Raw genomic sequence first — 27253 nt, 5'->3', positions numbered from 1 at the left:
TTATTGTAGAAGTACCCATTTCCTTTAGTGGAAGTGTTATCTGAGCTTACCAAAGAGTGAATCTGACGAAATTTTCAAAATTGCTAAAACCGTTTGGCTGAAAAGTGAGTATTTCTTAACATAGACCTACTATATTTAGTTTTGGGCACATGGGACTACATGGGTTTAAAAATATATATATATTTAATTATTTTAAAAAAGTGGTCCCATGTGCCTAAGGCTAAATATAGTATGATAAGAAAATGGCTGTATCCCAGAAACTACAAGGAGCACAATCATAAATTGGCATAGCCTATATGAACTCAACAAGTTAAATATCAATATGCACACAGTGAAAAACATTTTTTCAGATGGACTACATTTAGTAATCACAATGTTATCGTTTTTCTTTGTTTCTAAAAAAACTTCTGACCTTGACTATTGATAAAAGTGATTTTTCATGAGATCTAAAAATGTCCTAGATACTTTCCCAACGTATGTCCTACTCAGTACCAGATTACAAGACTTTAGACAAATCAAAACAAATGTTGTGGCATTTTGTCCTTGTTATACTAAATATGGTTTTCTGGCACAAATGGGGTAAGTAAAAACATGCTTGAGTATATAACCTGGATCTGACACACATGCCTGATATATTTTATAGTTGGGGAAAATATACTAATACATTGATAAACAATTTACCTAGTTATTTAATATATATATTAAAAAAACAAGGACTAATTATTGAATAGCTTTCAGACACAATTTAATAAAGGCTATTATGCAGCTACTTAAACTCTAAAATACACCAGAAACAAAATACAACAAGTATGATTGAGGTTACTCTGAGTTCTATGTTAACACAATACACAAACATAAGAATATAGGAGAGGTTCTTCTTTCAGTAAAGCTACATTTCATGCCATCAACAGACAGCAAACTCTATTTCCAAACATTAAATTCATAACGCCAACAAAGGCAGCCTCATATACAACATTTCCAAGTGCCCAATAAAAAATATTTACATCAAGAGAAGGGCAAACACGAGAAGTATAAAATGACATCGGATGATTAAGTTCTCTCAAAGATGTTGTATTATTCATCAAATATATAAAACTAATTCCAATAAATGTCCAGGTGAGAGTAAACCTGATGCGTAAAAAGTCAATTTGCGTCCGTTACGCGCAGCTCAGGATGCCTGTAAGCTTGTTGATGTATTCAATTGTGTATTTGAGGGTTTGTATCTTGGTCAAGGGTTGGCCTCTCTTGCTGTAGTCCGGTGGCAGGTAGTCACGGAGGTGGTGCAAAGCCTCTGCAAGACTCCTCATCCGCATCTTCTCCCTCTCGCTGGCCTTCACGCGTCTTTTGGTGGACATCTTGGGCTTGCTCAGCCTCTGCGCTTTTGAAGTCGCCCTGCGTCCCGGGAAGCCGTAAGAGAAGTCCTTCATCTCCTGATGCCCGCTGGAGTAGCACATCTCCGGGGAAGAGCACATGGAGTCTATCGAGGACTCCGGTGAGGTGGACTGAAGAGAGTCCCGATCTTCTCCAAAAGCACCCTCATGGCTCTTCCACTCAGACAGTAGTTTAGCTGTGACAACCTCCAGGTCCATGTTAGAAATATCCCGAGACTTCCAGACGTTTATGCAGCGAGGATGACATTAGGGGTGAATGACAGGCAGATTCCGTGAAGGTGATTTTTCTCCAACGCGTTTTTATATAGAAGCAGATCTCCGGAGGTTTATGGGTTCACAGCTCAGGCGAAAAAAAGTTCAAAGAAAACCTCAAGTGCCAAAATGCAACCTTCCCGAAGGACGTCGTTCTTTATCACTGGGGTGTGAATAAGGCTAAATAGACGGATAATGTGATAGAAAGAAAAATAATTAGATTCCCGTTTGTGGGAAATTACTCTTTAAAGTCTGCATGACTACAATTATCAGTTTGATGTGATTTGTCTAATGAAGGATTGAGAGGATGCCGTCTCACCTGAGAGCTTCACACCTCTCCGGCACGTCAGGCCTGCGTGCGTCTTCAGTCTGCAAGTTAAATAGTAAAAAAAAAAAAAAGAAATCTAGACCTACAGAGATAAAATGTTTAGAAATATATCACATAATTTAAAGATTTAGAATGAGCCAACATCATTCTCCTGTATAATTAAAAGGCTAAAATTATGTATTATTACTGTTCTTTGTACTGAATCATAAAATCCTGTTTTATCTTTAAATGCACATATTTTGCTGCCTGCCACCAGGAATAATGTTACTTTTTCACATTTTCAAATGCAGTTTTCCCCCCATTTCCATAAATTGTAAATATTATTCACAACAAAACTACACAAACTTTAGGAGATAAGCTGATTTGCACTTGAAAACAAGCTGTTAGGTTTTCAGCCCTTGCTTTAGAAAAAACAAGATTTAAGACCCAGTACTAGGACTGAGTTGTTATTTGGGCAGAGGATGCAGCTGTCACCAAGCTCCTGCCAGACCTTTCATGTCTGAAAAGGTGTGTAAGGCCTCACTCGTGATCAAGGGGACCAACACTGGCAGGTTGTAAAAACCAATGGCTCAGCGTCCTCTGTGCCTTCTCTCTCTCTCTGTGTAGTGACATTTAGCTTGTCAAACAGCAGTAGGAGGAAATAAGCACATGTGGTGCCATTACATGGTATTACATACTGAAAACTGTGCTAATCCACAACCTTCTCCTCTGATTTACATTAACTGTTAATTTCAGGATCGGAGGAACAGGCAGGTTATAGGAAGCCAAACTAAAACATTCACTAAAAAAACTTTTTTTATTTGAAAACAATTTTGTTTGTTTTTCATTGGCAACATAATCAGTCAAGCGTTTCAATCTCACAACATGTAATTGTATAAAATCTAAATGGCACAGCTTTAATAAAATCATGGTCAAGGTCCAATTAGTAGCTTTTCAAACCACATCTCACTTATAATCAGCATGTAATACTTCCAACCGTGTTTAAACTTTAATCCCCATTTCACAGAAACAGTTTCATTTAGGATCAGTAACAGGTTTGTTTTTTTCTTGGATTATTCTTCACAAGTCCTCGATGTCATCTAAGGTCTCGTCTCATCAACAGCCCAAAACCCAAAGATATTCAATTCATTATAATATTAAGACAACAAAAAGCCGCAAATTCTTATACATGAGAAACTGGAACCATCAAAAGTTTGACTTACTTAACGATTATTGGATTATCAAAAGAGTTGCTGATTAATTTTCCATCAATTAACTATTAAGCTAGTACGTGGAGTTAAGATTTGTTAGTCAACCTCCATTTCCAAGGTTAAGAATAAACTTTCACATTCAACATAAAATAGCTTACATGTTTCTTGAGCATCATCTTGTAATCGTGCTGCTCACTTCAGGAATTTCAGTCTCAGTCTCTCCGCCAGTGGCAGTGGACTGTCACTACAAATAACTGAATCATCACTATCTAACACGACGACAGGTGATGCTGGAGTCTGAGGGAAAACATGAGCCGGTGAGACATCCTGACATTTGCTTTTAGTTTCTACAGGTATGCTGTTTATCTCGGCAGTGTAGCTCTGAGCTTTTGGTCGTATTAGCTGAACACAGGTTGGAGCTGTTTTAGCGGTTGGTTTGGTTGTTTTGGGTTTCAGGGGGAAGTCTGAGAGGAAGCTGCTCTTGATCTTGTCGATAGGCTTGCTCTGAGCTTTTCTTTGAGGTCTAGACTGCTGGTTCTCCGCATCACTTTCCTCGCTGGACGAACACACGCTCATACACACGCTCTTCTTGGTGATCTGCAGTGTGTTCCTGTCCTTGTCACAATGACCTGGGTCAGAGTGGGTCCTCTGTGGTGGTACAGACGAGGAAATGGCTTTTCGGACAAATTTATATTTTTGAGGCTTTTTGGAGCCATTGTCCTTTGTTATGCTTTGTACTGCCGGCCTCGACTGCTGTTTTAAACTGTGAGTTTCTGTTTCTGCCTCATTTGTTGCACACTGACGTTTCTCAGAGAGTGGTTCTTTTTTGTTCACAGCAGATTCCTTTCCTGACAATTTACTGTCACTGCTACCTTTACTGGAGATCTGTCCATTTGCTTTTGAGTTATGAGAAGAAATGTGTTTGATAGAGGCCAACTCATAGTTTAGTTGTTTTGAGATGACGTCATTGTGTTTCTCCTTCAGGTCTATCGCTTTAGCTGCGTTCCTCATGAGCAGCCTGTCCCTTAGAGGACACTCTGTGTAGCACAATTCTGGAGCCGATCTAGAGTCTGCTTCTTTGACGTCACTTGAAGTTTTCTGCTTGATCTTTTCGTCGTTAACGACACCGTCTGTAATTTGCCTAAGTTTGGGCTCAGTGTTGTGGTTTGTAGCGGATTGTGGAGTTGGAGAAGACGTGAAGGACAAAGCCTCCCAGTCAATATCACTCAGGTGTAGAGCGTCGATCACAGCAGAGACGGACGGTGAAGCAGCAGCCTCGGATTCTGCATGAGACAGAGGAGTTTTGGGGCAATCGCCCAAACTGCTTTGGTCCTCTTTTGACTTCCGATGCTGTTTATGGTTCACTGGAGTGTCTAAAACCACCACTTCTGCTTCACCAGATGTTGAAATGGTTTGTGGTTGAGTGTTAGAGGAACTCTGAAGGGTCATCTGAGCCACGAGGTCCGAAATACCATCAGCGACATCAGATGGCTTCTCCTTTTTACTCTTTGGCCTTTTCTCTGTAAAGAAAATTGAGATTGGATGTCAGTGTTAAATAACTAAAAGGACGGGAGTGTAATTCATTTCAGTTTTTGTTTTTTTAGCTACAATACATCACTACCGAAAAAAAAGGAGACAGCATGAATGTCTGTCCACTCTCGTGACACTGAACCGCAGAAATGTAACGGAATTGATCTTCCAGGAGACGGAGCTAAGCTGCAATCGCTTCACAATTAATCTCTGTTGTTTTTCACATGCAGTCTAGTCTTGTAGAATTAAATAACAAGAACATGATTTAAATAATGTATGAGATCAAATGTCTTTTTACCAAGCTGTTCTGATCAGGTCTAATGTACTGAAGCGGCTTCCCAAATCAAAAGATTTAAACATTATGGCCATTCCTACATAGTTCTCTAACCATGTATATGCCTGTTTATGAAGGTACTTCTGAGACATTATACATGCCCCTACAAAAACAAATAAATTAATAATATAAAAACTAAAACTAAAACATGCAAACATACTCTGAAAACTCACAAAACCAAAATGAAAACTAATTGGAAATTCAAAAGCTATTATAACCTTGCTGGATATATCGACTGTAAAGATCTTTTCTCAGTGGATAGTTTTCCTAAACATTAGGAAGTGAAGCTCTGCAGCAGTTATGACCAGGGGGGAGCAAAGTACAACCTGCATAAAGTGACAGCGAAGCCTGTGAGACAGACACCTCCTGGCTGCATCAAAGCTTTTGGTGTGAACTAGTCGAGCTGCCAAACTCTACATTTTCAGGTGTCAGAGCTGCTGCAATAGACTTGAAAAACAAGTCAACGCTCCAGGTGCCTTTGATCAGGAGTTTGCCTGTGTGGGGGGCTCCCATTTTTTCTCGTGAAAAATGGGAGCCCCACACACAGGCAAGTTCTCCCCCCCCCCAGCCACATTATCTGTCTGACATGGTTCATTTAAAAAAGAAAATCTACACAGGAAAACATATTGTACTTAAATGTACTAATATTGACTTATTTTAAAGTGAATATTATAAATGATCGTCTTACTCTTGGTCTTGTTCTCTTCGGCCAGAGCTTTGTCTCTCAGGTAGCTCTCCACCACCTCTGGGTAGGCCACACGGAAGAGAGACTCTTCCTCCACCGTCCTCACCTCATGTTGATCCTCTGCTGGCAGTTCCTCAGGAAACACGTAATGTTCTGCAGAAAAAAACATCAAGGTCAGGTCCAAATTGCTACTAAATAAGACTCTTGTTTAAGGGATGTTGGAATACATATACGTGTTAGATGTAAGTGTAGTGAGATAAATATAGCTTTTGCAAATATACTTGTATCACAAATAAACCTCAATTTCGATTCAGCAATATTTGCCTGTTTGGACCCAAGACAGGATGACCAGGGATATTTAACCAGGGGTCTGCAGTTTACAGTAAGTCATTAAACTGCTAGACACTGCTTCCATTATAAAACTGTCCATTTGTAATCAATGATTTCAGGTCAAACATCATGTCATGTCTGGTATTTATAAATGTATATCAACAATGTTATTATTCAGTTGCATGAAAAATACTATTTTAAATGATATAGACAAACCCTCATTCTGAATGATTTGATTAAGAGCTTCTCAGGCCGGTCAGGTAAGGCGGGCTTGTTAGTGAAGTGGACTTTGATATGACAGATTTCTCAGCCTGGGGAGGAAGCCAGTTTAGCACCTTGTGGCTGTTGTGACTGATCTGTCACCTCTGACCCAACCTCACAGCAAGTCACTAACAGACAACATGGTGACGAGCACCAGCCTTCACTTAATGCAGCAGTCATGTCACTCAACCCAGAGGATGTTATCTTACTTAAATATAGCTTCTTCTTTTTTTTTTACCCCCTCTGATCTTCTAATGGGAGAAAGAGAAGATTAAAACTGACCTGGTGTTCTCCAGACGATCTCGAAGCAAGCGACGGCATTCCTCACCCTTGGTTTCAATATTCTTTTGAATGAAAACAGGTGTTGTTCATTATGCATGTTCTGAAATAACCTTTTATTGCAACAATGCCACTAAAGCAACATTTTGGTTGTCGTTGTTGTTAAAAATGTAAATTGAACATGTAGGACTACCTGAGGGGCTTGACTTGGGAGGACATTTCTCTTCCATATTTTCTGTTCATCAACTCTGCGTAGGTCATCAAGACTAAAACCTTTTCACTGGTGTAGTGCGTCGGCCACTCCATCTTGTCATAGGCAAATTTCTGAAAAACAGACTTTTTAACATGCAACTCACTTAAAAAGAAAACTAACTGAACAAGTCATTAAAACAAAAACATTACCTGCATCAACTTTATATTTGGCTGTCTTCTTTTGAAATGTGACACAGGCTTATCCTTGGAAATCAGGAACTCTCGAATGACCTGCAAAATGCAATTTCAGTATTAAAAACCAAACATCCAAACAAGATTATTATACCACTTTAAAAACACATAAACGACTGTACCTCTGTAAAAGGGAACTGTTGACTTGCCAGTGTTTTCCTAAAAAAGAAATGAAACACAAAATGAACAGATTACACAGCATGGAAACAAATCATCCTTTAAAAATCATTAAACCCATTATTGACGTCTAAGTCTTTTTTTTTTGTCTGACCAAATAGTCCAACTCCATACGCTCATAGAAAACCAGAAGATTTTCACATGAGTAGCTGCAACCAATGATTTTTGCTTTAAAATGACTTTATAAATAGGAAAATAATAATAATAATAATAATAAATAATATTATTAGTCTGACAATTAACTAATCAATTAATAAACTAATCATTTCAGTGCTTATTCTACTAGTCTTGATCTTCCTGCTTGTCATTTCTGCATCTACATATACTATTTGTGTTTTGTTTATTTATTCACAGAAAGTCACGTACTTCCTGATATTTGCCTCAAAAGACGAGGCCTGCCTGGTGTCTTCATAGCGGTGCCAGTCACAGGGACACTGGTAGTCGAAGTCCTGAGGCTGACAGAAATGTTTGCTATCGCAAAGCATACAGCCTCTACGTTCATGAGCCTTCGCTGAGCCTAAAAAAGGGAGATTAATCAGAATTAATATTTCATCGAATAGAGAAGATGAACAAACAACTGTAAAAATCTAACACACTGCTACAACTTTGGTGTAAAGTCAGAGGCAAATTCAGACTAACTCATCTCTCACATATGTGTATGTTTTAACATGACAGGTTAAATGGCTTTAAAATCAGCCATGTGTGAGACATGTCCTCACAGGGACAACCCCCCCCCCCTTTTCTTTCCACCTCTAAATCAGGATCAGGAACAGGGGTCAGAGTTCAAAGCAGGGCACCACTCACCAGGATGTCTACAAATTTGGCAGTGAGGAACTTTCTTTAAAGCTCCCTCAGACACACCCGCATTGTCCTCCTTCCACTGGATGAACCTGAGGTGATCAGAGGAAGGTTACAAGTGCACAAAAACAACACCATGTACACGGAGGAAAAGGCAAACTGAAAGGAAAAAACTGCTTATCAGTTTTGTCACCTACCTCTGCAGAAGTGTTTGTCCTTTCAGCATCTGGATAAGCCTCAGTGATTGCTCTCGACCAACACCTGGTATTCCCTTATGGAATAATGACAATGTACAGTTAACATATGTTCATATTGAGGATTTTGATGATGCAAATGTCCGATTAAGAAGCCGTCCTTACTTTAGGAATATAGTCGCAGCCAAGGAAGATGGCCAGACCAACCAGATTCTCTCTGGAGAGATTTAACTCTGTGTGGACTCTGGAGGTCTTGTAACAGTCCACCTGAGGGTCCTGGAGGGAAAAGTGAGAAACAATATAATGCACATTATGGAACTATCTTCCCTTAAAATCCCTTAACAGACACTCACTTGTAATAAGGTGATTGGTGCCTCTGTCAGTCCCACTCTGTGCCACAAACGCGTGTTCATGCATTATGTGACTTTGATGAGCGGGTCGTACAATCTCTCAGGAGAAGTGTGTAAGCCTTTATTGGACGAAGTGGATTTTGGTGACACTGGATAAAATTTTATGGGGAAAATGTTTTCTGGTTTTCCCTCTGATATGGTTTTTATGTTTATGTGCTGAAAAACTGTGAATAGTTAATTGTATCCCCCCTGACAAAGCAGCGGTGTATAATTCAAATGTACATAAGCATGAATAAAGTTTCCTTCCAACACCAGCCAAAACGATATTAAAGTAACTGGATAAATACTCTAACAAAATACTGATGTTTAAAATTGAAGTACATTAATTAGCTTTCGGTTTGTTTTGTCTAAAAATATAACCAGATAGAACACTCCTCCTCTCCATATGTTGTACACTGCAGATGATTGAGATGAACTTTCACAAACATACTTTACTGTTCATATTGAAGTTCCTGTAGACAGTCCGGGCTCCATACAAGAAGGCGTCTCCATCATTAGTGATGCAGCCGTCCACCAGTCCCTGTGAGTCCAGGTAGGCACACATGGCCTCAGCCTCCCCAGCAGCAGTCACCCAAGGCACACCCAAACCGTCCAACATGGCTGCACACTACAGATGTTAGAGAAGGACAAGAGCGCTGAAATACAACATGAACTTATTATGACTGACTACAATTAGAGATGCAGGTAAGTGAAGAAACAACCAACCTCTCGAAGTACAGCATTAAAGCGCCCTCTGCTGGTGTTTGTTGTAGATTTAGGGGCAGAAGCCTTTTTGAATCCTCCATATCTTGTTTCTGTCCTCTTGCTCATGGTCTCTGCTTTAAGTTGAGGGGCTTCTCCTTCCATCACAAAGATAAGCTTCACTCCCATAAGTGTGAGGGATGACACCCTGAAAAATAAATTCCTGGGCACAAAAGAGATAAAAAGATAAGGTTTTAAATATTAGACTAGAAGCTAACGCCATGAGAAATTACCAAAATATTATGTGACACTGTGGGCGGATTATGAGACAATGGACCCCTGGGCAGACATGCAAAATGCCCCACCACCTCTCCTACATAGGAGCAAGACACAGACTTGTTTAGTCTCTTTTTGTTGTTGTTTTGTATCTCATGCAGTCGTTACACAACTGTGGTTTTATGGCTCCTTGTGAGAGTCTCTTTGCAGCTGTTTGCATCTCTTTGCAGCGTTAGTCGTTTGTGTCTCTTTGTAGTGGTTTTATGTTTCTTTGTGGTCATTCTGTGTCTCTTCCTGGTTGGTACGTTGAGTGACATTTTATAGACGAAGGCTAGGGGAGCCCCTGACACTTTGAGCCCCTGGGCCCGGTAAGTAATCCATCCATATGTGTCACTTACCTCAGGTGGGGCTTGGTAACTCTCCCCATCATTGCTTGAACATGTTGGGCCTCGCACACCCATAGACTCAAATCAACTGCCAGCGTCTTTCCGCTCAAACTGTACAGGGGCACCGACTCACGGACCGGCTCGACGATGGACCACAATTCGTGAACACCCATAACTAACCCAAAATTAGGTTATGATAGATTTAACAGCAGGATATGTGTAGAAAAGGTTAAAGGCAAACAACACGAAACACGACGACAACAACGACCCGGAGTTTTCAAAATGTGGCGCCGTTGGGCCGCGACCCAATTCGTTGAACATCTCTGTACTACTCCGCCTTGTTGCTAAATTAACGTGGAAAAGAAAGTAAATTCAACTTTTAAATTGGATATAGGTCATCACCTGGCTTTCTATGTAATACATGTTGTACATGTTTCAATTAACATGATTATTTTAAAAAAACAAGGTGGAAAGAAAGGGAACAGTGTTACGAAATCGTTCGACGCCTGCCATTTTAACACGAACGTCATATTAAAGCGCTTGTTGCTATGGATACAAAACTCTTGTTTACTTCTTGAGTGTTTTTTATTTTCAACTATGGACCAAAAAATAAACGTAGAAATTGTCGGCTTAATTAAAGACCCTACTTTCCATGTTGCCAAAAGTATTGCCGAGGTAAACTGTTGATTTATTAGAGTTTTATGTAGCGTACTTGATGTGTTTTCACCTGAACGTTAAACAACATTTATTTTGACTATGCACAACAGGGACTAAAACAGAAGTTTCCTAAAGCATTTCTCGATCCAAAAATTCAACCCCTTCTCGAATATGACTGGCACACATATCTGTGCCAAAAGAAAAGGGTAAGTTGTCTGATTATATGTTTGAAGTGTAAATTATTCATAAAGAGCAAAACTGCTCTCCATTCAGGGGTAAGATAAGATTCACCTTTATTGATCCCCAGCGGGGAAATTCGGTTGTTGCAGCAGTACAAGGAAATAAATAAATAAATCCAGATAAGTATAGAAAGTAACAGAAAAAAAAGAAGTACATAAACTAAAATAAGAATAGAATAAAATAGAAACTAAGAGAATTTGGAGACAAATGACATGGTAAAGTTACAGTGACATGATGATTAATAGCAGCAGATTCAACAGGTCTACATGTATGTAATTTAAACAGTATACACCAGGATAATACATGATATGATTGTCTGTTTTAATATAACAACCCATAGTGCAAGAGTCAATGTAATATATTAACATAATACAGTACATGCATAGTACATGAACATGCATTCAGATGTTCATCTATTTGAGGCCCTTCACACCAATTAGTGTTGCTGATTAGACTAATTTATAATAATTCATTTGTTTATTATTAATGATGAATTACTGTGTATCATTTGAATGTTGCAACTGGTCAAAGTGGAACTCATATTAATTAGTACACTGCTGGACATTGTATTTTACAAATGATCATGGTTTTAGTATGTATAGTCTTAATCTGCAAAGTAACTTGTAATTAAAACATTAAAATGAACACAATAGAGTAAAGAATACAATATTTCCCTTTGATAGTAGAACGGTAAAGTATCCTAAAATTGAAATACTCAAGTAAAGTATAAGTACATCACAAATGTACAGCACTTGGGTAAATATATGTGTTACTGTCCACCATTGCTGTAGATTGTATGAGCTGCAGCAGCTTGCTGAGGGTTGTAGCTAAACACACCTACACAACACAATACTGCTGTAGTTTGACGCTATGGTTATTCTGAAAGGCTGAATCACAACGACACATCTGTTGTTTAACACTTGTGATTCAAGGAGCTGCGTGGTGAAGTGTGGCAGTACTCCAGCAGCCTGATGTGCTTTGTGAACGGCCTTCTCCTCGGTAATGACAAGGATCTCGCCGGCTGGGCCAAGAATCAGTGGAGTTTCTCTTTCACACGACCGCAGGCTTTCTACATGGCTCTCACTGAGGACTACTACACCAAACACCTCCGGGACAATGGGGCAAGTCAACAACAAAGTCACAAAAAATATGGGTTAAAATTATTTATATGGAAGGGTATTTTCTGTTGGAAGCAGGTCTTTAATGTCTGTACATGATGCAAACGATCATGCTCCAGTCATAGTTACAGTCATCAGTGGCTCTGCTAGATATTCTGCTCTCGCGTATTTATTATATTTTTTCAACCTTGAAACACCAAAATGTAAATAATAAATACCTCTGTCCTTTCATTACAGCATCAGTTTGTCTTCATGGACATTGAGATAGCAGGAGAGGCAGTGGGGAGGTTATTGTTTGAGGTGAGGCATACATTCATATAGTTTCAAACCGCTTGCACCTTTGTTTTCTCAACCCCTCTGACTTTCGCAAAGCATCCTTCATAGTCAAATTTGACAGAGATATTGTTGAAATGGCTGATATACAGAACAAGATGACCCTAACAGAATAGCTGCATGTTAACAAGGTACATTGTCCTCCCTCTTCTCAGTTGTTCTCAGATGTTTGTCCAAAGACATCCAAGAACTTTGAGGCTCTGTGCACAGGAGAGCGAGGTCTGTCAGAGAGCGGCATCCCACTTTGTTACAAGGGCTCCCTGTTTCATCGTGTGGTGCCCAACGGCTGGGTGCAAGGTGGAGGTATGATCCACATTAGTCCTGTAACAATGCTAGATAAGATAAGATGAAATAAGAACTTTATTTGATCCCACACTGGGGAAATTCACTTCTTACAGCAGCTCAAGATTTAAAAAAGTGATAAAAGAAGTGTATGATATTATGTGATAAATACAAATAATATATGATAGCTATATGCACTATGCACCTTTCACTTAATGATAATGATATAATAACTAAACTAATAGTAATAAGAATAATATTAGTAATAATAATGAGAACAATATAAATAATTAATAGCATATTGTTTGTTTTCATACAAATTAAATATAATAAGAATATAAATACATAATCTCCCATCCAACTTTAGCATTAGTGCAGTTAATGTGATATGTATCTGGGATACACACATGCCACTTGTTGAGATAGGAAGTATATCAATAAATTATAACAAGTGGAATTTTGAACATTTGGGATTGTGTTCATGGCTGTAATAGATATTTTAAAAAATGTATCTCGTAAAGGTTGCATTATGTGTAAGTCACATGATTTTATGACTGCTTACAGGAAGTGAAATAAGCAGTGAACTCCTGTAACTTCCCATCCCCATTACTCATTACATAGCCCAACCCTTGTTTAGACAATGACAACACTTAAAGTCGTCAGAAAAACATTGTGAGATTGAGGAAAGTAATTAGTTTTTTACAGTATCACTTTTAGTCACAGCTGTGTCTTTCAAATGTGCAGATATTTCTCCAGAGAGGAAAGGTGATGGAGGGGAGTCAATCTATGGACAAACGTTTGAAGGTAAAAACGTATAAACAGTCCAAGATATCTACAATATTAAAATAAGCACGCACTGTGAATGTGTTTATTAGTGGATTTACTTGTTCTGTATTTAAAGTCACCTGAACACGCGTCCTTTCTCCTTTTTAGATGAGAGCTTTGCTGTGTCCCACGCTAGACGTGGCTCTCTAGGAATGGCCAATAAGGGTCCACACAGCAATGGATCCCAGTTCTACATCACCCTGCAGCCAACTCCCTGGATGGACAGGACCTATGTTGCCTTTGGGTTAGTACCACACCTATTTAATTTCCCAATTCTGCATAATCTCAGATCTCTTATACAGATTTGTTCTAGCCTAATGTCTTTATTTTCCTTTCTAGTCACGTGGTTGAGGGTGTCAACGTCCTCAGAAGATTAGAAGAAGCTCCGACTTGCAATGAAAGACCCAAGTATGAATGTAAAGTTACAGATTGTGGAGTGTTTAAGTTTTAAGTTTAGTGATTACATTTTTTTCTCAATGTTTTTTATGTAATCAAATAAACCTGAGATACATATAACATATGTTACGTGTTTTTATCTGTAAAAGAGTTGGACCAGGAATCTTTGGGTTATAATATCAAGTTATTTATTAAAATCAAAGTGCAACAAAACATCAAGTCAGTGACTTGAACCAGCAACCCTACAGCTCACAGTCAAAGCCCCTACTGACTGAGCCACTGCCAGAGTATACATATTTGAACTTACACTACATTAAGTATACATTTTGAACAGTAAATCTCTGGTCAGTGTCTCAGCCTGACACAGGGTGCTAAAGTTTTACCATAACATGTTCAAGGTCTCCTCATGCCTTGCGTTACTGCTGTTCAACACAACACCTGCTATGATAGAGGAACTGGCCTCTTTTCTTACGCACCACTTATCTGGTTATAGTCTAAACAAAGCTAGCTCCCTGCACCCTGTGTGCCACAGTTCAAATCACTCTGTGTGAGTACTCTTTTTAATCATAGACATGCATATCATTCTGATCAAAAGTATAAGAATATAACATCATACATAGTAATGCGTATGGTACTTTAATCAAGGTATAAAAGTAGAAAGATATACATACATAGTAATGCGTATGGTACTTTAATCAAGGTATAAAAGTACAAAGATATACATACATAGTAATGTGTATGTCACATGGATCAAGATATAAAAGTACACCAACTTACATGGTGATGTGTTCAGTACATGAATCAAAGTATAAAAGTGCAGTGTACATCTAAGATTGAGCAAGTGACACTAAGCTTAGTGATAAATTCATACAACTTTGCATTTGCTTTTCTCCAAAACCTTTGTATGTATTTGTAATTTGACATTTCGGAAATATGATTTTGTTCTTGTAGGGTTCTAAATCAAATAATCTGTGTATGTCAGAGAGATATTATTATACTTTTATAATGGTTTCTTTATTTTTTGAGAGTTACATTTAACATGTTTATTCTCAAATACTCACAGGTATTAAGAAACATAGTATCCACTGATGTTATTTTATATTGAGTATACAGCAGCCCAGAGGTACTGATATACAAACACGACACTAAAAACACGGTATGAAGAACTGAAAGTATTTGTCTTTAACATATGTGACGTATGGGAAGCTCAGATTTCATCTCTATATCTGCTAATAAATCAATTTGAATATGATTTTAAAAGAGAGATGCTGAGATAGAGCAAGCAGGTGAAACTTCATGGTTAAATATGATCTTAGCTGTCCAAAATGTAATTACGGGTATGTAATTACCCATACAGCTCAGAATGATATACATGAATGGTTAATGAAATGTGAGCTTTGTGCAATCAACATTTCCCCACAAATTTCTCTTACTTCTTGCTCAGCCCACAAAAATAGTTTCTTCCCCTCCACAAATGGCCTCATCAATAAGGCAATCAATAAGACCCCCACTGACATGGAAACTATAGAAACTACACGTTACATTAACATCATCACACCTGTCTATATGTGTTACATAATTGCACATCTTTGGGACTTTATCTCTGTACATTGCATATTCTTTAATACTTCCTATTGTGAACTTTTGCACATTTATATTTAGATACTTAAGAAAAAAATAATTCTATTCTATATTTATGTTTCTTGATTTTTGCAAAACTTGCTTTTGCTTTTAATCTGTCTGTTTTACTTTGATTTGTTTGCCAATTCCTTGTATGTGAAGACCTATTTGGCAATACACCTGATTCTGATAACACTAAGCAAATTGTATTTGTACATGTAAAGCGTTAACCATATACATTAGTATCCTGATCACTTGGGGTTGATGGGAAGCGGGGGCCATAGTGCATCTGTGCCCCAGGCCCCTGTATTGACTCAATCAGGCCATGGATATGAAAGGTCATTTTTAGCTATTAATATTCAGTGTTTTCAGGTGTTTTCTTTATCGGGTATTTTTGAGTCAGACAGAAGTGACAGCAGTGTGGGTAATGATAAGAAACTCCTCTCCTTCTTGCCGTTGACGTGGTAGAAGCAGTTCACGTACACTCGTTTCTTTTAACACTCCTCCCAGTAAAAAGTGCCACATGACCTGTCAAGTAGGAAGTAGCGAGGTAGCGAGCAGCAACAGCAGCAGCGACCAGAATCGCAAGAAGAAGAAGACGTGGTGGAAGCTGTGAAAGTCTCATTCTCGACGTTTTTCAGCAGATACGTGTCCCCTGTCGGAGCAGAAAGAGCGATACGTCGGCCGCAGTCATGTACCTGAAGGTGGTGTTTTTCACTGTAGTTGTGGCTCTGAGTGGCGCATCAGCCGCAGCAGACTCAGGTAAGTTTGAGCTAGCGGCTAGCTACAACCAGCCGTGTCCCTCCTCTCGAAGACACACCAGTAAACCGATTTAATCTGTCTGTGTGCCTCCTTTTATGGTCATTACAGACCCCCATTACACGTCTTGCTTCTGAGTTTCACAGCTGTCACTCATCCTTTTGTGTTGCTTTACAAAAATATATGTACACAATGATCCTTTTGGCAACTTGACAGTTTTATGTCCACGCTCAAGTTGTCCAGCTAACGCTTTAGCCTGCTAGCAAGCTATGTGACCTAAAGTTTAATTTAATATTGTGTAACTGTAATATTTATCTCATGATGTGAATTATAAGAGAAGACAGAGCTGAATTATCGAGTCTGGTGTGTTCCCTAATTGTCAGATCCAGTTGATCAGGAACCAGATCGGCTTGTTATGTAACGTGTTTCTCCTATTGTGTCACATCTTTAAATTCATAACAATGAAAAACCCTGCTGTGTGTTTGTGGTGAAAGATCTGACATTGTTATTGTAAGTTAACCCCCCCCCCCCCCTCTTTTTTTTTTAGCAGCACTATTGTATTGCGACAGTTTAATATTCTACTACATGCAGGAAGTTACCGTTATTAAAAAAACTGCCACAACTGAATCTGATTTATGACTTTTTTCTTTGCAGATGACTGTTCCTCTCTGTCGTGTGCTTCATGTGGAGTCAATAGTACTGACTGCAAGTGGGTTAGCTGCACACCAGCATGTAAGTATCTGTCATAAATGTGTGGCAGGTTTTTGGAGGGAGAGGCACAGGTTGGTCTTTGTGTGTCCTAAATGGTCCAGACAGCTGAACTGATTGGACACATGACTCCTACGGTATGGCGGTGGATGCTGACTTTCAGATGATGTCATGCCAATTTCCCTAAAGCCTGTGTATTGTAATAGTCTGGCAACACAAACCGAACACTGATCTGGACAGGCTGGTTTGGGTGTACATTACTGGCACACGGCTCTGTAGGGTGAGGGAGATCTAGGTTGGGCTAAATTCAGCAGGCAGGAATACATTCATCATAGATGATTTAAAGGGTGGGGAGGGAAATCAATTTCTAGATGCATCACGAGTCTGTCTTGAAAGTCTTGATGCAGAAAAGTAAATTATCGGAAATTTAAAACACAACCTTCGACATTATGATCAATTTAGTAAAACCGGGCTGTTTATTATCTTACAGCTACAGGATGGAGAAACATAACATTTTGCTGAGGGCAGCTTTTTATGTTATCAAGTGTTTCAGAACACGCTGAAGCCCGTGTTAATTTACTACAATGATGCTGCTACAGGCATGCTGTTGTTTCTCTTCTTGTTGGTTCTTTGTAGCGCTGGGAATTATGTCTGCAAAAGCAACCTTCCAGTTGTTACTACTATTGTACTAATGAAAGATAATGAAAGTAAATTCATCTGTTTTATTTAAAGTACACTGTGTTTTTAAAAGTAGCAAGTAGTCATATGTTCTGATTGTGGTTTAGCTTCCCTTCGCCCGTCCTGTAATTTAATTATGTTAATGGTGATGTCTGTCTAAGCATTAGCGCCTCGAGTGGAGAAATATGCTGCAGTGGTCAAATTTGGAAGTCCGCTGGTTGTGATTTAGAAATAGACATCATTCAGTTAAAAAAGAGTTTCCATAACAAAACCGCATGACAGATTGTTTCCTGAGTTCACCGTTTTTTTCATTCACTGCGCTGCGTACTCCCCTTATGGAAGATGAGCGGGTTGTTTTTTGTGCTGTTACCAGTCGCAGGAAATTAGGTTGCAGGTTTCATGAGTAAATCAGTCGATACAATCTTGTGAAAGCAGGTGGAAAAACAAGAAATGATTGTATTATTGACCATATCGCCCTAGAGCGCTGTACTCCGACGGTTGCCTGAGATCACCGTGTGTTAGTCAGTCACACACAGGTCTCTGGTGATTGTGAAGAAGATGAACAGGAGAGGAAGTTCGGGGATGTGTGGCAGGATGCCTGCAATATCCTCATGCTGGGGAACAGAAGGAAGGAGGGGATAATGGCACAAGTTAGAGGAAAGAGTGTTCAGATTGGACAGGAGATTAGTTTCATGTGCCTTGTTCTCATAATTTATGCCTTGGGTGCATTTCAGGACTAGAGTGCATTGTGATCTCATCGTACATTTCAGTTGTTGTTAGGCTCAAAGAATGGAAGATTCTGTGACTTGTGTAATCCTAACTGTTTTACTTGTTGGTCTAGCTTTTCTCCAACAACAAGTTAAGTATTATTTTACATCTCATGGGAGTTGACCTGCTTGACAACTTTGCCAATGAGAAACTTTGATTCTCTCCAGGAGGATTTTCTGAACCCACACCCTCCTTCTGCTTTGTCTCTGAATGTTGTATGTCCCTCCAATGATACCTTACTTATTGATGAATAAGTGGTTGAACTGGACCAGTGAGGTCAGTGTTATTTGTGTCTTCTCAGAGCCGACATGGTCAGGATAGTAAAGCTTGTTGTATTTCTCAAGGAAGAAACCTGTTCAGGTTTATAATTGCACTAAATGCACGCAAGGAAATGACAAAGCCACCACCCACTGACACAAAACAACATCTATCAAGATCTGTTCTTGTATTTAAGTTTCATTTTATTGTACAAAAGATTTGATTAGAATTTTCTTGATCATCTGATGTTGATTTAAACAAGATAATGACTCTTTGTTGCAAGTTTTAGAGAGGGTTGGCTCTTTTTGTTTTTATCTTGTTACTGTTGGAAAATGTGTCCCTCCCCTCAGTGCTGTTACTACACAGGACACAAGCAGGCTCACAAACACAAAAGTAAGCGCAGAGCTAAAGCCTTTCACAAACCCAAGAATGGATCACCTATTTCATATGAACTCAGCGAAAAGTTTAAAGGTCAGCTCTGGCCAGTCCAGATGGCTTTGCTGAAGCCCAGCATAACCACACTGCTGCAGCGAGCTACCGCATTGTCATTACCAAATTTATCTTCTCTTTAGGGAGTTTGTTCAAACAAACCTTTGGCGTCGGACACGCATTTCCCAGCAGCCCAGTGTTTAAAGCTCAAAAAGTTTACACGTGTACACGCTCCTGCAGCGTCTTCATGTACAGGATGTCTTTTGCATAGCTGGTTGAGTGCTCTTAACCAAGATGCTGTTTTCTGAGGTGTTCACTCGCACCTTTTAGCTTGAGGAAGCCGTGTCTGTACCTCGTGGTGATGATGATGATGATGTCACCGTCTTAGAAAAGGGTGAGAGTCAGTCCTACCTTTCACAGCTGCCTGCAAGATAACAGCCCTCTGACCTACTGGAGAGTGTGGGGGGGGAGAAACCCGTCCTCCCACATGCTTCTCGGATAAAACGAAGAGTGCGGGAAAAAAAGAAATGCAGCAACACTTGTGAAATGACTTGATCTAAATCACAGTTTTTGAAAGACAGTAAGTCATTAGGTTTCCAGCTTTAACAAGCTTCTCTCTGTATGAAGCAGCTTATTGTTTGTGCTCACTTTCCTTCCTGGTCGTAACAGAACTGCTTAATCATGTAAAGCACAGGGAGGAGCTGCGCCAGTGATGGACACCAGGCAAAATAGCTCATGAATACCCCACCAAAAAAAACTACCAACAGTCAAACAGAAACTTTAAATCATGGGGCTCCACAAACTAATAATTATGACGTGACGGCCATTTGGTAGTTGCTTGTCTCCAAGGCCAGCGCACAAAGATGCATAATCAGATCCAAAATGAAGCCCTGTGAGCTGTGGAGAATGTACCGCAGGCCGGAGAGTCCCTTTTGACCCTATTTGGAGAAAGCTAAAAGATGCTTTCGACAATGTCTGCAGCCTTACTGTTAAAGGTGGTGTGTCTGTAATTTATGGGCAGCCATCTGTTGGGAGTCGTTAGGTTTGATGGTTGCTGTGGATTATGGTATTGCCGGCAAGAAAGTTTGAGCAACATGTTTTACTGCACCAGGTGCCCTACAGTGAGTACACAGTTCCCTTTATGATGTTCCTGTATTCTAGGATGATCATACCCCCTTATGCTTATACAAACAAATTTAAAGAGCGATTATTTCCTTCTTTTTTTAATTATTAACACAAAGATGAGGTCAAAGGCCTTTTAACAGCCTCCCCCGTCACTATATTTAAGCATTATTAAAGCTTCCTGGGAAATATGTTTTCCACTTCCCTATCACTTGAGCCGTTTTTAGTTGGTAAGTAAAACAGCATTCCAGAAAGGACCGAGACAAGTGGAGGCGAAGTCACGCTGCATGTTTGTATACTGTTACTGTATTCTTGTTACCGGATCCAGTAGGTTGGATACTGATAAATAAGATAAGATAATCCTTTACCCTCAGTGTTTTCTTTTGTTGTTGCAACATTTCAGCATCAAAGGAGATGTAATGAATAAGTAAAGAGAGACTGAACGGTTGAGTTCACATTATTGCAGATAAGAGATATTGATATTGCACAGTTTAGTATACATTTCTATTTTAAGGCATTGTTCAGCAGCTAGTATCCAATGGTAAAAGGGTTTACATTATGGTTTTTAGTTTTGAACAACAGTGAAGAATGCATTTAAGTTAACAAAGCCGAAGCTGACTCAGATAAAATCCAAATCTCAAAGATATATAATTAACTAACATGTATGAAAAGGAAAAGCATCAACTCTTCACATTTGAGAGCCAGCTTTCGTTTCTTAAAGTGATTTTTATTATATCTGATGTCTGCGCTAAAGGTTTTTATTAAATTGTGTTGACAGTTTTAGAACAACGGCAGTAAAGTGATAACCATATAACCGGGTGTGAAAAGGATCTATATAGTCACAAGGTGTTGTCCGTCATGGCTCATGGTTTCCCCTCTGTGACCCGGGCCGGGTTGCAACATAAACACAAAGTTGTTTAACTTATAGATTTTGATCTTGCTCTAGTTAATCATGTGTGTGAATACAGTGCAGTTGTGTTTCTTATTGAATAGATTAAATAACTTATCAATGTTTAGTCTGTATCTTGAAGTGTTTGGGACAGGCAAGACTTCTCGGCAGGGCAAAGTCCCTTTGATCAAACTGAGTAACATTAAAACAAATAAACTGACTCCTTTTTAACCAACGGTGGAAACACTTCTCTACGCCAATACTTTATTATATAGTATATTTAGCTGTACTTAAAGTAATATTTTCAATACATGACTTCTACTTGTAATGGAGTAAGTATATGATCTGAATACCTATTCCAGCGCTGGTTTTATGACTATTTTAGCTACAAATAAATCATTTCCATGTATCATGTTATTGAGTCATGATCTTATGACTAGAAAAACTGCTGGTGAGGTAAAAATAAAAAAACCAATGCACACAGAACAGGTTTCAGACACGTCCGACTTCAAATAATGAAGTGTGACGATGGGGGCGGCAGGATGGAGAGAGAGAGAGAGAGAGAGATTTTGGAAACACGCAGTGATGTTGGTGATTTGTCTTTTGTGAGCTGTACAATGATGATGACTCTTCATCAGCTCAGAAAATAACAAGCTCAGGACATGAAGGGCTTTTAGGTCTTGCCAACATAACACTGAAATCTACTTTTATCGCTTGGGAGAACTTGATTCACATAAAGCACGAAGGCGTTTAATTCATGATACTTTTTGTCTTTCAGCAACTGTCAGCTGTCGCAACACAACTCTTCTGGGGCAAAGCGAGAACTGCAGCCATGTTAACTGCTCGGGTAAGTCAAACAGCGGCGTGGTCCTAACTAATATCAGATTGGAAATGAACATTTAATATTAACATCTTCTTTTAGCCCCTAAGAGACTCGGCAGACTCGTATTTGTATAAAAAGAAATGCATTCTACAGATTCTGTTTGGGTTTAGCTCTAACTAAGGTGTCAGTTAATGGTCAGTCTCAGCACTTTGTCTATGTCATCCTTGTTTGTGTCTAAAAGACTTAGCTGGGTTGAAAACATTATTTTCACCCACCCAAGAGAAATGATGAGGGAGCATTGTGTATTTTCTGGCCATTTTTGTTTGTGTGGTGTCTCTTGCTTTCCCTCTTTCACCCTGTCTTGGTGTTGGTTCCACAACAGTCTTGACTCCTACACCCTCTGCGGCTACTTCCCCTCCTGCCACAGCACCCCCTTCCCCTGTTGTCACCAGCAGCCCTCTGCCCACCGCAGGTAACCCGTCCTGAAAACCCCCCTGCTCCTGCATGAGTCAGTCTATGTTGTCCAGCACATACGATTTGGTCTTGTTAAAAGTTTTATTTATATCTCTAAAAGTTGTCATCTATGAAATCCCACCCTGTTTTTTGATTCTATTTAAGGTCATGCTTTTTCCCAGCAATAGCCATCCAATGTATCCACTTCTTTTTATATAGTAGTTTTCTTTGTTAGTGGTGGAATCCGCCATCCCCGTGCTGCATTCAAATGACCCATGCACGAGGGGTTCACAGGAAGCAATGCGGCATGTAATCCAGCGTTTCTGTTTTACTTTCCTCTCACTGATAACAGCCTCACTGTTTACTGTTCAGTTTCTGCTAATAAAACAACATGTCCTGCTAACAATAAAAGACGTCAATCGGCACAACACAGGGTGGCTTTTATTGTGAAGCAGTCACAGGAAACTCATTGTTCTTATCACCACAGTTGGTGCTAACCAAGAGTTTTCATCATATATACGTCGGCTAAACAAGCAACAGTATTTATTTTTATTTCTCGTCGAGACTTTTTACTTTTGGCAACGGACTAAGAAACAAGATGGAGTAGCCACAGTGAGCTGTTAAATTGAAGAGTTATGTTAGCGTTATAGGCTGCACTCAACTTTACTGTGCCCTGCTGTCGTGTAGAAAAACGACTTGTCTGTGTGCAACAGGAAATCAGACGGTGGTTGAAATTATTATTGGCTGCACTGTAAACAGATAGCTTAAATGGTGTGAAGGCTAATGGATGTGTTCTTAATGTGACCATACAGCAGACAATACAACCACTATTCCCAGTATTGCCCCGACTTCCTCTGGAAACGTCTCATCCTCCACGGCTCCATCCACTGCTTCAAGTAAGTGACATTGTGATGGAGCAAGAACTTTTTCATGAATCTCTCCTGTGATGTACAAAAACAAGAATAACTTATCTCCATTTCCCTTTTTTTTTTTCTTCTTCTTTCTTTTATCACAGCTGGATCCAGCACAACGGTTGCACCCTCTCCCGCCCCTCACAAGAACACCTTCGACGCTGCGAGCTTCATCGGTGGAATAGTGCTGGTCCTGGGCCTGCAGGCCGTGATCTTCTTCCTTTACAAGTTCTGCAAGTCCAAGGACCGCAACTACCACACCCTTTGAAGCAGCCGCAATATTTGAACCACATCACTCGACCTATCCCCGTCACCAACTAGAACCTTCCAGAGAGGACTCCCCACTCGGCACGCGCTCATCACGGCGGACTCAAACAGTGTTTTCTAGCAGGTTTTCTAGATCTTTGATGTTTGTGCCAGTGCTGGTTTAGGCCTGCGTTAAACCCTGCTGTTGTATTACGTGTTAAGGCACACACACACACACACCTGTGTATATGATAGCTCAACTTCTACTAAACAGCTCTGAAGTAATATGGCATGTTAAGCCTTAATCATATGTATTACATCATCTACTCCCACCTGCATCGAGACGTTAGTTTTTCCAGCGAAGTGAGGGTGCTCATGTTATTTTCCTCAATTATACACATGACGGTCAAGGAATTAGTCATGTACACAGAGTTGCTTTCCTGTTGATGCTTGGGAGTAGCACGGCTGCAAACTGGCAGCATTTACATAATGTTTTGGATTTGGAAACACTGTTTGAGTTCACAGCTATTGTTAAACGTGACGACTGTGATGATTCAGTATTGCTTTTTAGCCTGTTGAATCGTGGGCAGGCTCCCTCTTCCCCCATGCAGCTGTGTCATGTTTATGTGTTCGTAGATGATGTCAAAGAGGTGGGGTTATTTACGAGGGAATAAAAGCAACACCCAATTATCTGATGTCACACCAAAAAAAAAGAAGAAGAAAGAAATAGCGATCCCTCTGGTGAAAAGTCTTATTTTGGGTGTCTCCCTTGGCATTTAGGAGTGCTGTGCGTCTTCTTGCTGTTGATTTCCCTCGGGGAAATCTTTCACCCAATACCAGTTGTAAAAAAAAAAAAAAAAGAAGACAAATCAGCTGCCAGTAGAGCAGCTCAATGCAATAAGTCCCGTATCAAGTTAATTTCCCATCCTTTAAACTCCCAACTGTTATTTCTGATCTTCACCGACATCGAAACGTACCCACTCGGGCTGCTAATGTTGAGCTGGCCCCTTAGCCCCCATTTCTGTGGGGAAGTCGGAAAGGGCCCGTGGGTCAAAATGAAAGATTGTAGATTATTTCAGAAATCTTAATTTGTTTTAAATATTGTATAATAATATAGAGAATGGGGGAGATAGAGAAAATGGCATGCACCTTCTTGATGTGGACAGTGATAGCAGTGAAGTGCCTTTAATGTCCAGTATGACTTAAAGAGAGAAATGGAAGAGTGTGAATCTTCTTGGTTGAGACCCAAGTGTTATCATTAGTTTGTTTTAAGAAAGAAAATGGTATCGCTGTGCTGATATAGGTGAGAACCGTAGTATCCCAGCTGGACTGAAGAGCCTTTTATTGTGAAGAATACAGTAGATAGGTTGCCATTTGAGGGCCTTGATCAGTCAAGATTGAAGTTTTCCCTATAAATAGAGGACTATATTCAGTACATGAAACCTATGGTCTTCTCACTGGTGACTTTGTATAAATAATTTAAAGGCTCTCTCCCTTTTTTGTAGCGCCCAACACTGCTCCCAAATTTCCTCCCTCCTCACCCTTTATGTTTCAGTACTTCGTTGTAAATTGTGTTGAATTTTCAAAACGTGAACAATGAGCTGGCAGGAACTTTTGGACCGCTGTTTGGTGCTTTTAAATCAGGGAATGTAACTTTAAACAAAAAGCAAAAATATTGGGCGTAGCTTAATAAACTTGAGTATTGTAGAGAGTGCATTGAGGTAAAAATGTTGGACTGTTTGAGTGCTTGTTTGGCCAAATGAGCATTGCACCTCGGGTTTCTGACTTTGCCGTGTAAATGAGAGGATTGTGAATGAAGTGCAGAACCGCAGCAACGAAGCGGCCGTACGAGAGCTCATGTCAAGTTCTCTTATTAGCTTGCTGCTAACTGTGTGGTTTATTTTTCCCCCCATTTTATCCCTCCTGTACATAGCCATGTCCTGTTTCTGTTTTCTTTAACTTGAGGAATGGCTAAATGAAGGAGTGTTTATCAGTACATTTTGCTCGTAGCGGCTTGTCAGTGTCAGAAATGTTTTGTTAAATGCCTTTTTTATTTTTTATTTTATTGCATGCTGGATGCTTGGAGTTGTGATTTTCCTCCCATTGCATATGCTCTTAAGGATTTAGACACTTAAAAACCACTTGATTTATTTGTGATTAGCCCATATGCTAGATGAAAGAATGCCTTGAAACAGTGTGCATTGAGCCAAAGTCCTCAGTTTTGGCATGAAAATTGAGCATTGCACTGACGAGCTTTGTTTTGTAACTTTCTCTTTATAAAAGTTTCACGGTTCAGCCAAAAGAATTCAGATGCTTGCATAAATACTCAGTCTTGATTATTAACTACATAATGGATGAATAATCATTGCTTTGTATGACCCAGGAACAGTTAAGAAATCCATGAGTGCTGATGTGTTTTTTCTTCTTTTCGTTTTGGCTTTTTGTAATTTAGGTTGACACGTCTCCTGCTGCTCGCCATTAACACGCCTTTTTAACCTAGTCACCTGGTGGCATTAGGCTACAGCCCAAAGACCCGACTACAACGAGAAGGCTCCAGAGTTTTGCCTTAGCTGCACCCATTTGTTCATTCTCTGCATGCAGTCGCCCAAAATTTTTGAGAAATATTTGATATTTCCGTAACAGCTGTTGAGGGGCATGCCGTGTGAGTCCAGTCAGAAAGCGCTCTGCTTTCGACGCGGAAGCTGCATTCCTTAAGAACACAGCGGCGCATGTCGACGTCGTGGTGCGTCAAAACACAGTAGATGTCCATTGTGTTGCCTCTCCGCAGCTTCCTCTACAAGTTACTAACTCAGTCCGTGCACCTCCTTAAGGAAAAGTGCCTTATTCAGTTAATATCCATATAAAGTTGTAGTTTGTTATAAACGATATGCCACACCTATTACATATCAATGGGACTCAGCAATTTTAGACCCATTGGTTTTCTGTGTTGTATTCCTGCTTAAATGTCTGTTTAGTCATGCTCGGCCTTAACTTCTTGATCAAACCCGCAGAGCGTTTGCTGGTGATGGGATGTCCAGGTAAATACCAGGCTTCTTTTGTTTGTTAAATGTATTTTGTACCTAAAGGTTGGCATTTAAGTGTCTATATTTCAACCAATCACACAATAGAATTATAGGTGTTTAAATGTGGCTGAAATGGCTACAACAAGCTTATGAAGCCTGGTTATAGCCCGGACAACTTCACACCAGCACATTGTGATAAAAACAGCTGCAACGTTTGCTCCAAACGGCCGCATGATGACTTGAAGTTCACTTTGGTTGTAATTTTCAACTGTTGTATTAAATTACTTGTTTTTTTTTTTGTCCAGTAGGATTTTAAATTTGCTTGGTCATGGAGGTCTCTTCTGTTTTCAGCCTCTCAGTGTTCAAGATGTCCAAGAGCAACGAGTAAAAAATCCTTTCGATTCCCTCCTCTTTGCCTCGTGGCTTTATTTCTATGTGCACACACTGCAGTGCCATCTTTTACCTTTTGTGTTGGAGGTCATCAGTCCTGTAGGTACGATATTGTTTAGGCTTTGCTCCCACCCCACTTTGACAGCCATATGTACACTTGCAGGTGCCACAAAGCCTCCTGAAATGTTGTTTTGCTTATTTTGTGCTCCTTTTTTCCCCCTCCTCCTCCTCCTCCTGCTCTCAAACCTTTTTATTTTGTGCCTTGTTTTCTAGTGTTGCCTTTTTAGTTTCACGATGTAAAGCCAATAAAGTTTGAATATTGTTAAACAAATCTCCTGTATTTACCTTTTTTTTTTTTTTTCAATTTGGCAGCAGTGCC

The 27253-nt window shown here is 39.7% G+C and overlaps 4 protein-coding genes across 11 annotated transcripts; 2 read left to right on the top strand and 2 right to left on the bottom strand.

Moving 5' to 3' along the window:
- Positions 1-749: 749 nt before the first annotated feature.
- On the bottom strand, positions 750-1864 carry msgn1 (mesogenin 1). Its single transcript, XM_029425625.1, has one exon. It carries the CDS (start codon positions 1587-1589, stop codon positions 1158-1160), a length of 432 nt encoding a protein of 143 aa, XP_029281485.1. The 5' UTR covers positions 1590-1864; the 3' UTR covers positions 750-1157.
- Positions 1865-2748: 884 nt separating this feature from the next.
- gen1 (GEN1 Holliday junction 5' flap endonuclease) lies at positions 2749-10480 on the bottom strand. The gene is made up of 13 exons (XM_029426005.1): positions 9959-10480; positions 9309-9507; positions 9034-9210; positions 8359-8469; positions 8197-8270; positions 8006-8091; positions 7568-7718; positions 7147-7183; positions 6983-7063; positions 6774-6904; positions 6584-6645; positions 5714-5863; positions 2749-4681 (listed from the first exon to the last, which is right to left on the bottom strand). Exons 1-13 carry the CDS (start codon positions 10117-10119, stop codon positions 3354-3356), a joined length of 2748 nt encoding a protein of 915 aa, XP_029281865.1. The 5' UTR covers positions 10120-10480; the 3' UTR covers positions 2749-3353.
- ppil6 (peptidylprolyl isomerase (cyclophilin)-like 6) lies at positions 9039-13913 on the top strand. 5 transcript variants are annotated; one of them, XM_029426007.1, is made up of 8 exons: positions 9039-9287; positions 10714-10809; positions 11776-11964; positions 12199-12261; positions 12450-12597; positions 13321-13380; positions 13510-13645; positions 13741-13913. In XM_029426007.1, exons 1-8 carry the CDS (start codon positions 9282-9284, stop codon positions 13850-13852), a joined length of 810 nt encoding a protein of 269 aa, XP_029281867.1. In that variant the 5' UTR covers positions 9039-9281; the 3' UTR covers positions 13853-13913. The 5 variants fall into 5 exon arrangements, with proteins under 5 accessions (XP_029281867.1, XP_029281868.1, XP_029281869.1 ...); XM_029426009.1 differs by lacking the exon at positions 9039-9287 and adding an exon at positions 9629-9928; XM_029426006.1 differs by lacking the exon at positions 9039-9287 and adding an exon at positions 9975-10621.
- A 2005-nt stretch (positions 13914-15918) lies between these two features.
- Positions 15919-27205, top strand: cd164 (CD164 molecule, sialomucin). 4 transcript variants are annotated; one of them, XM_029425221.1, is made up of 6 exons: positions 15919-16179; positions 16831-16908; positions 21807-21875; positions 22234-22323; positions 23120-23200; positions 23320-27205. In XM_029425221.1, exons 1-6 carry the CDS (start codon positions 16110-16112, stop codon positions 23481-23483), a joined length of 552 nt encoding a protein of 183 aa, XP_029281081.1. In that variant the 5' UTR covers positions 15919-16109; the 3' UTR covers positions 23484-27205. The 4 variants fall into 4 exon arrangements, with proteins under 4 accessions (XP_029281081.1, XP_029281083.1, XP_029281082.1 ...); XM_029425220.1 differs by having other exon boundaries at positions 15925-16179; positions 23117-23200; XM_029425223.1 differs by lacking the exon at positions 22234-22323.
- Positions 27206-27253: the final 48 nt, after the last annotated feature.

The sequence above is a fragment of the Cottoperca gobio genome, chromosome 24 (assembly GCF_900634415.1).
Source record: "Cottoperca gobio chromosome 24, fCotGob3.1, whole genome shotgun sequence".
NCBI classification, from domain to species: Eukaryota; Metazoa; Chordata; class Actinopteri; order Perciformes; family Bovichtidae; genus Cottoperca; species Cottoperca gobio.
Note: the sequence above shows the minus strand (reverse complement) of the source record. Positions and strands in the feature narration are given on the sequence as shown.

Excerpts from the sequence above, each read along its gene's own strand:
- ppil6 (XM_029426006.1), top strand. The coding sequence starts at position 10,391 with ATGATTATTTTAAAAAAACAAGGTGGAAAGAAAGGGAACAGTGTTACG. Across the intron at positions 12,598-13,320 it reads CGGCTGGGTGCAAGGTGGAG|ATATTTCTCCAGAGAGGAAA; the intron begins GTATGATCCACA and ends TCAAATGTGCAG. Across the intron at positions 13,381-13,509 it reads CTATGGACAAACGTTTGAAG|ATGAGAGCTTTGCTGTGTCC; the intron begins GTAAAAACGTAT and ends TCTCCTTTTTAG.
- msgn1 (XM_029425625.1), bottom strand. The coding sequence starts at position 1,589 with ATGGACCTGGAGGTTGTCACAGCTAAACTACTGTCTGAGTGGAAGAGC.
- gen1 (XM_029426005.1), bottom strand. The coding sequence starts at position 10,119 with ATGGGTGTTCACGAATTGTGGTCCATCGTCGAGCCGGTCCGTGAGTCG. Across the intron at positions 8,470-9,033 it reads ACTTCAATATGAACAGTAAA|GACCCTCAGGTGGACTGTTA; the intron begins GTATGTTTGTGA and ends TTTTCCCTCCAG. Across the intron at positions 6,646-6,773 it reads TCCCAAGTCAAGCCCCTCAG|AATATTGAAACCAAGGGTGA; the intron begins GTAGTCCTACAT and ends TTCATTCAAAAG.
- cd164 (XM_029425220.1), top strand. The coding sequence starts at position 16,110 with ATGTACCTGAAGGTGGTGTTTTTCACTGTAGTTGTGGCTCTGAGTGGC. Across the intron at positions 16,180-16,830 it reads ATCAGCCGCAGCAGACTCAG|ATGACTGTTCCTCTCTGTCG; the intron begins GTAAGTTTGAGC and ends TTTTCTTTGCAG. Across the intron at positions 23,201-23,319 it reads GGCTCCATCCACTGCTTCAA|CTGGATCCAGCACAACGGTT; the intron begins GTAAGTGACATT and ends CTTTTATCACAG.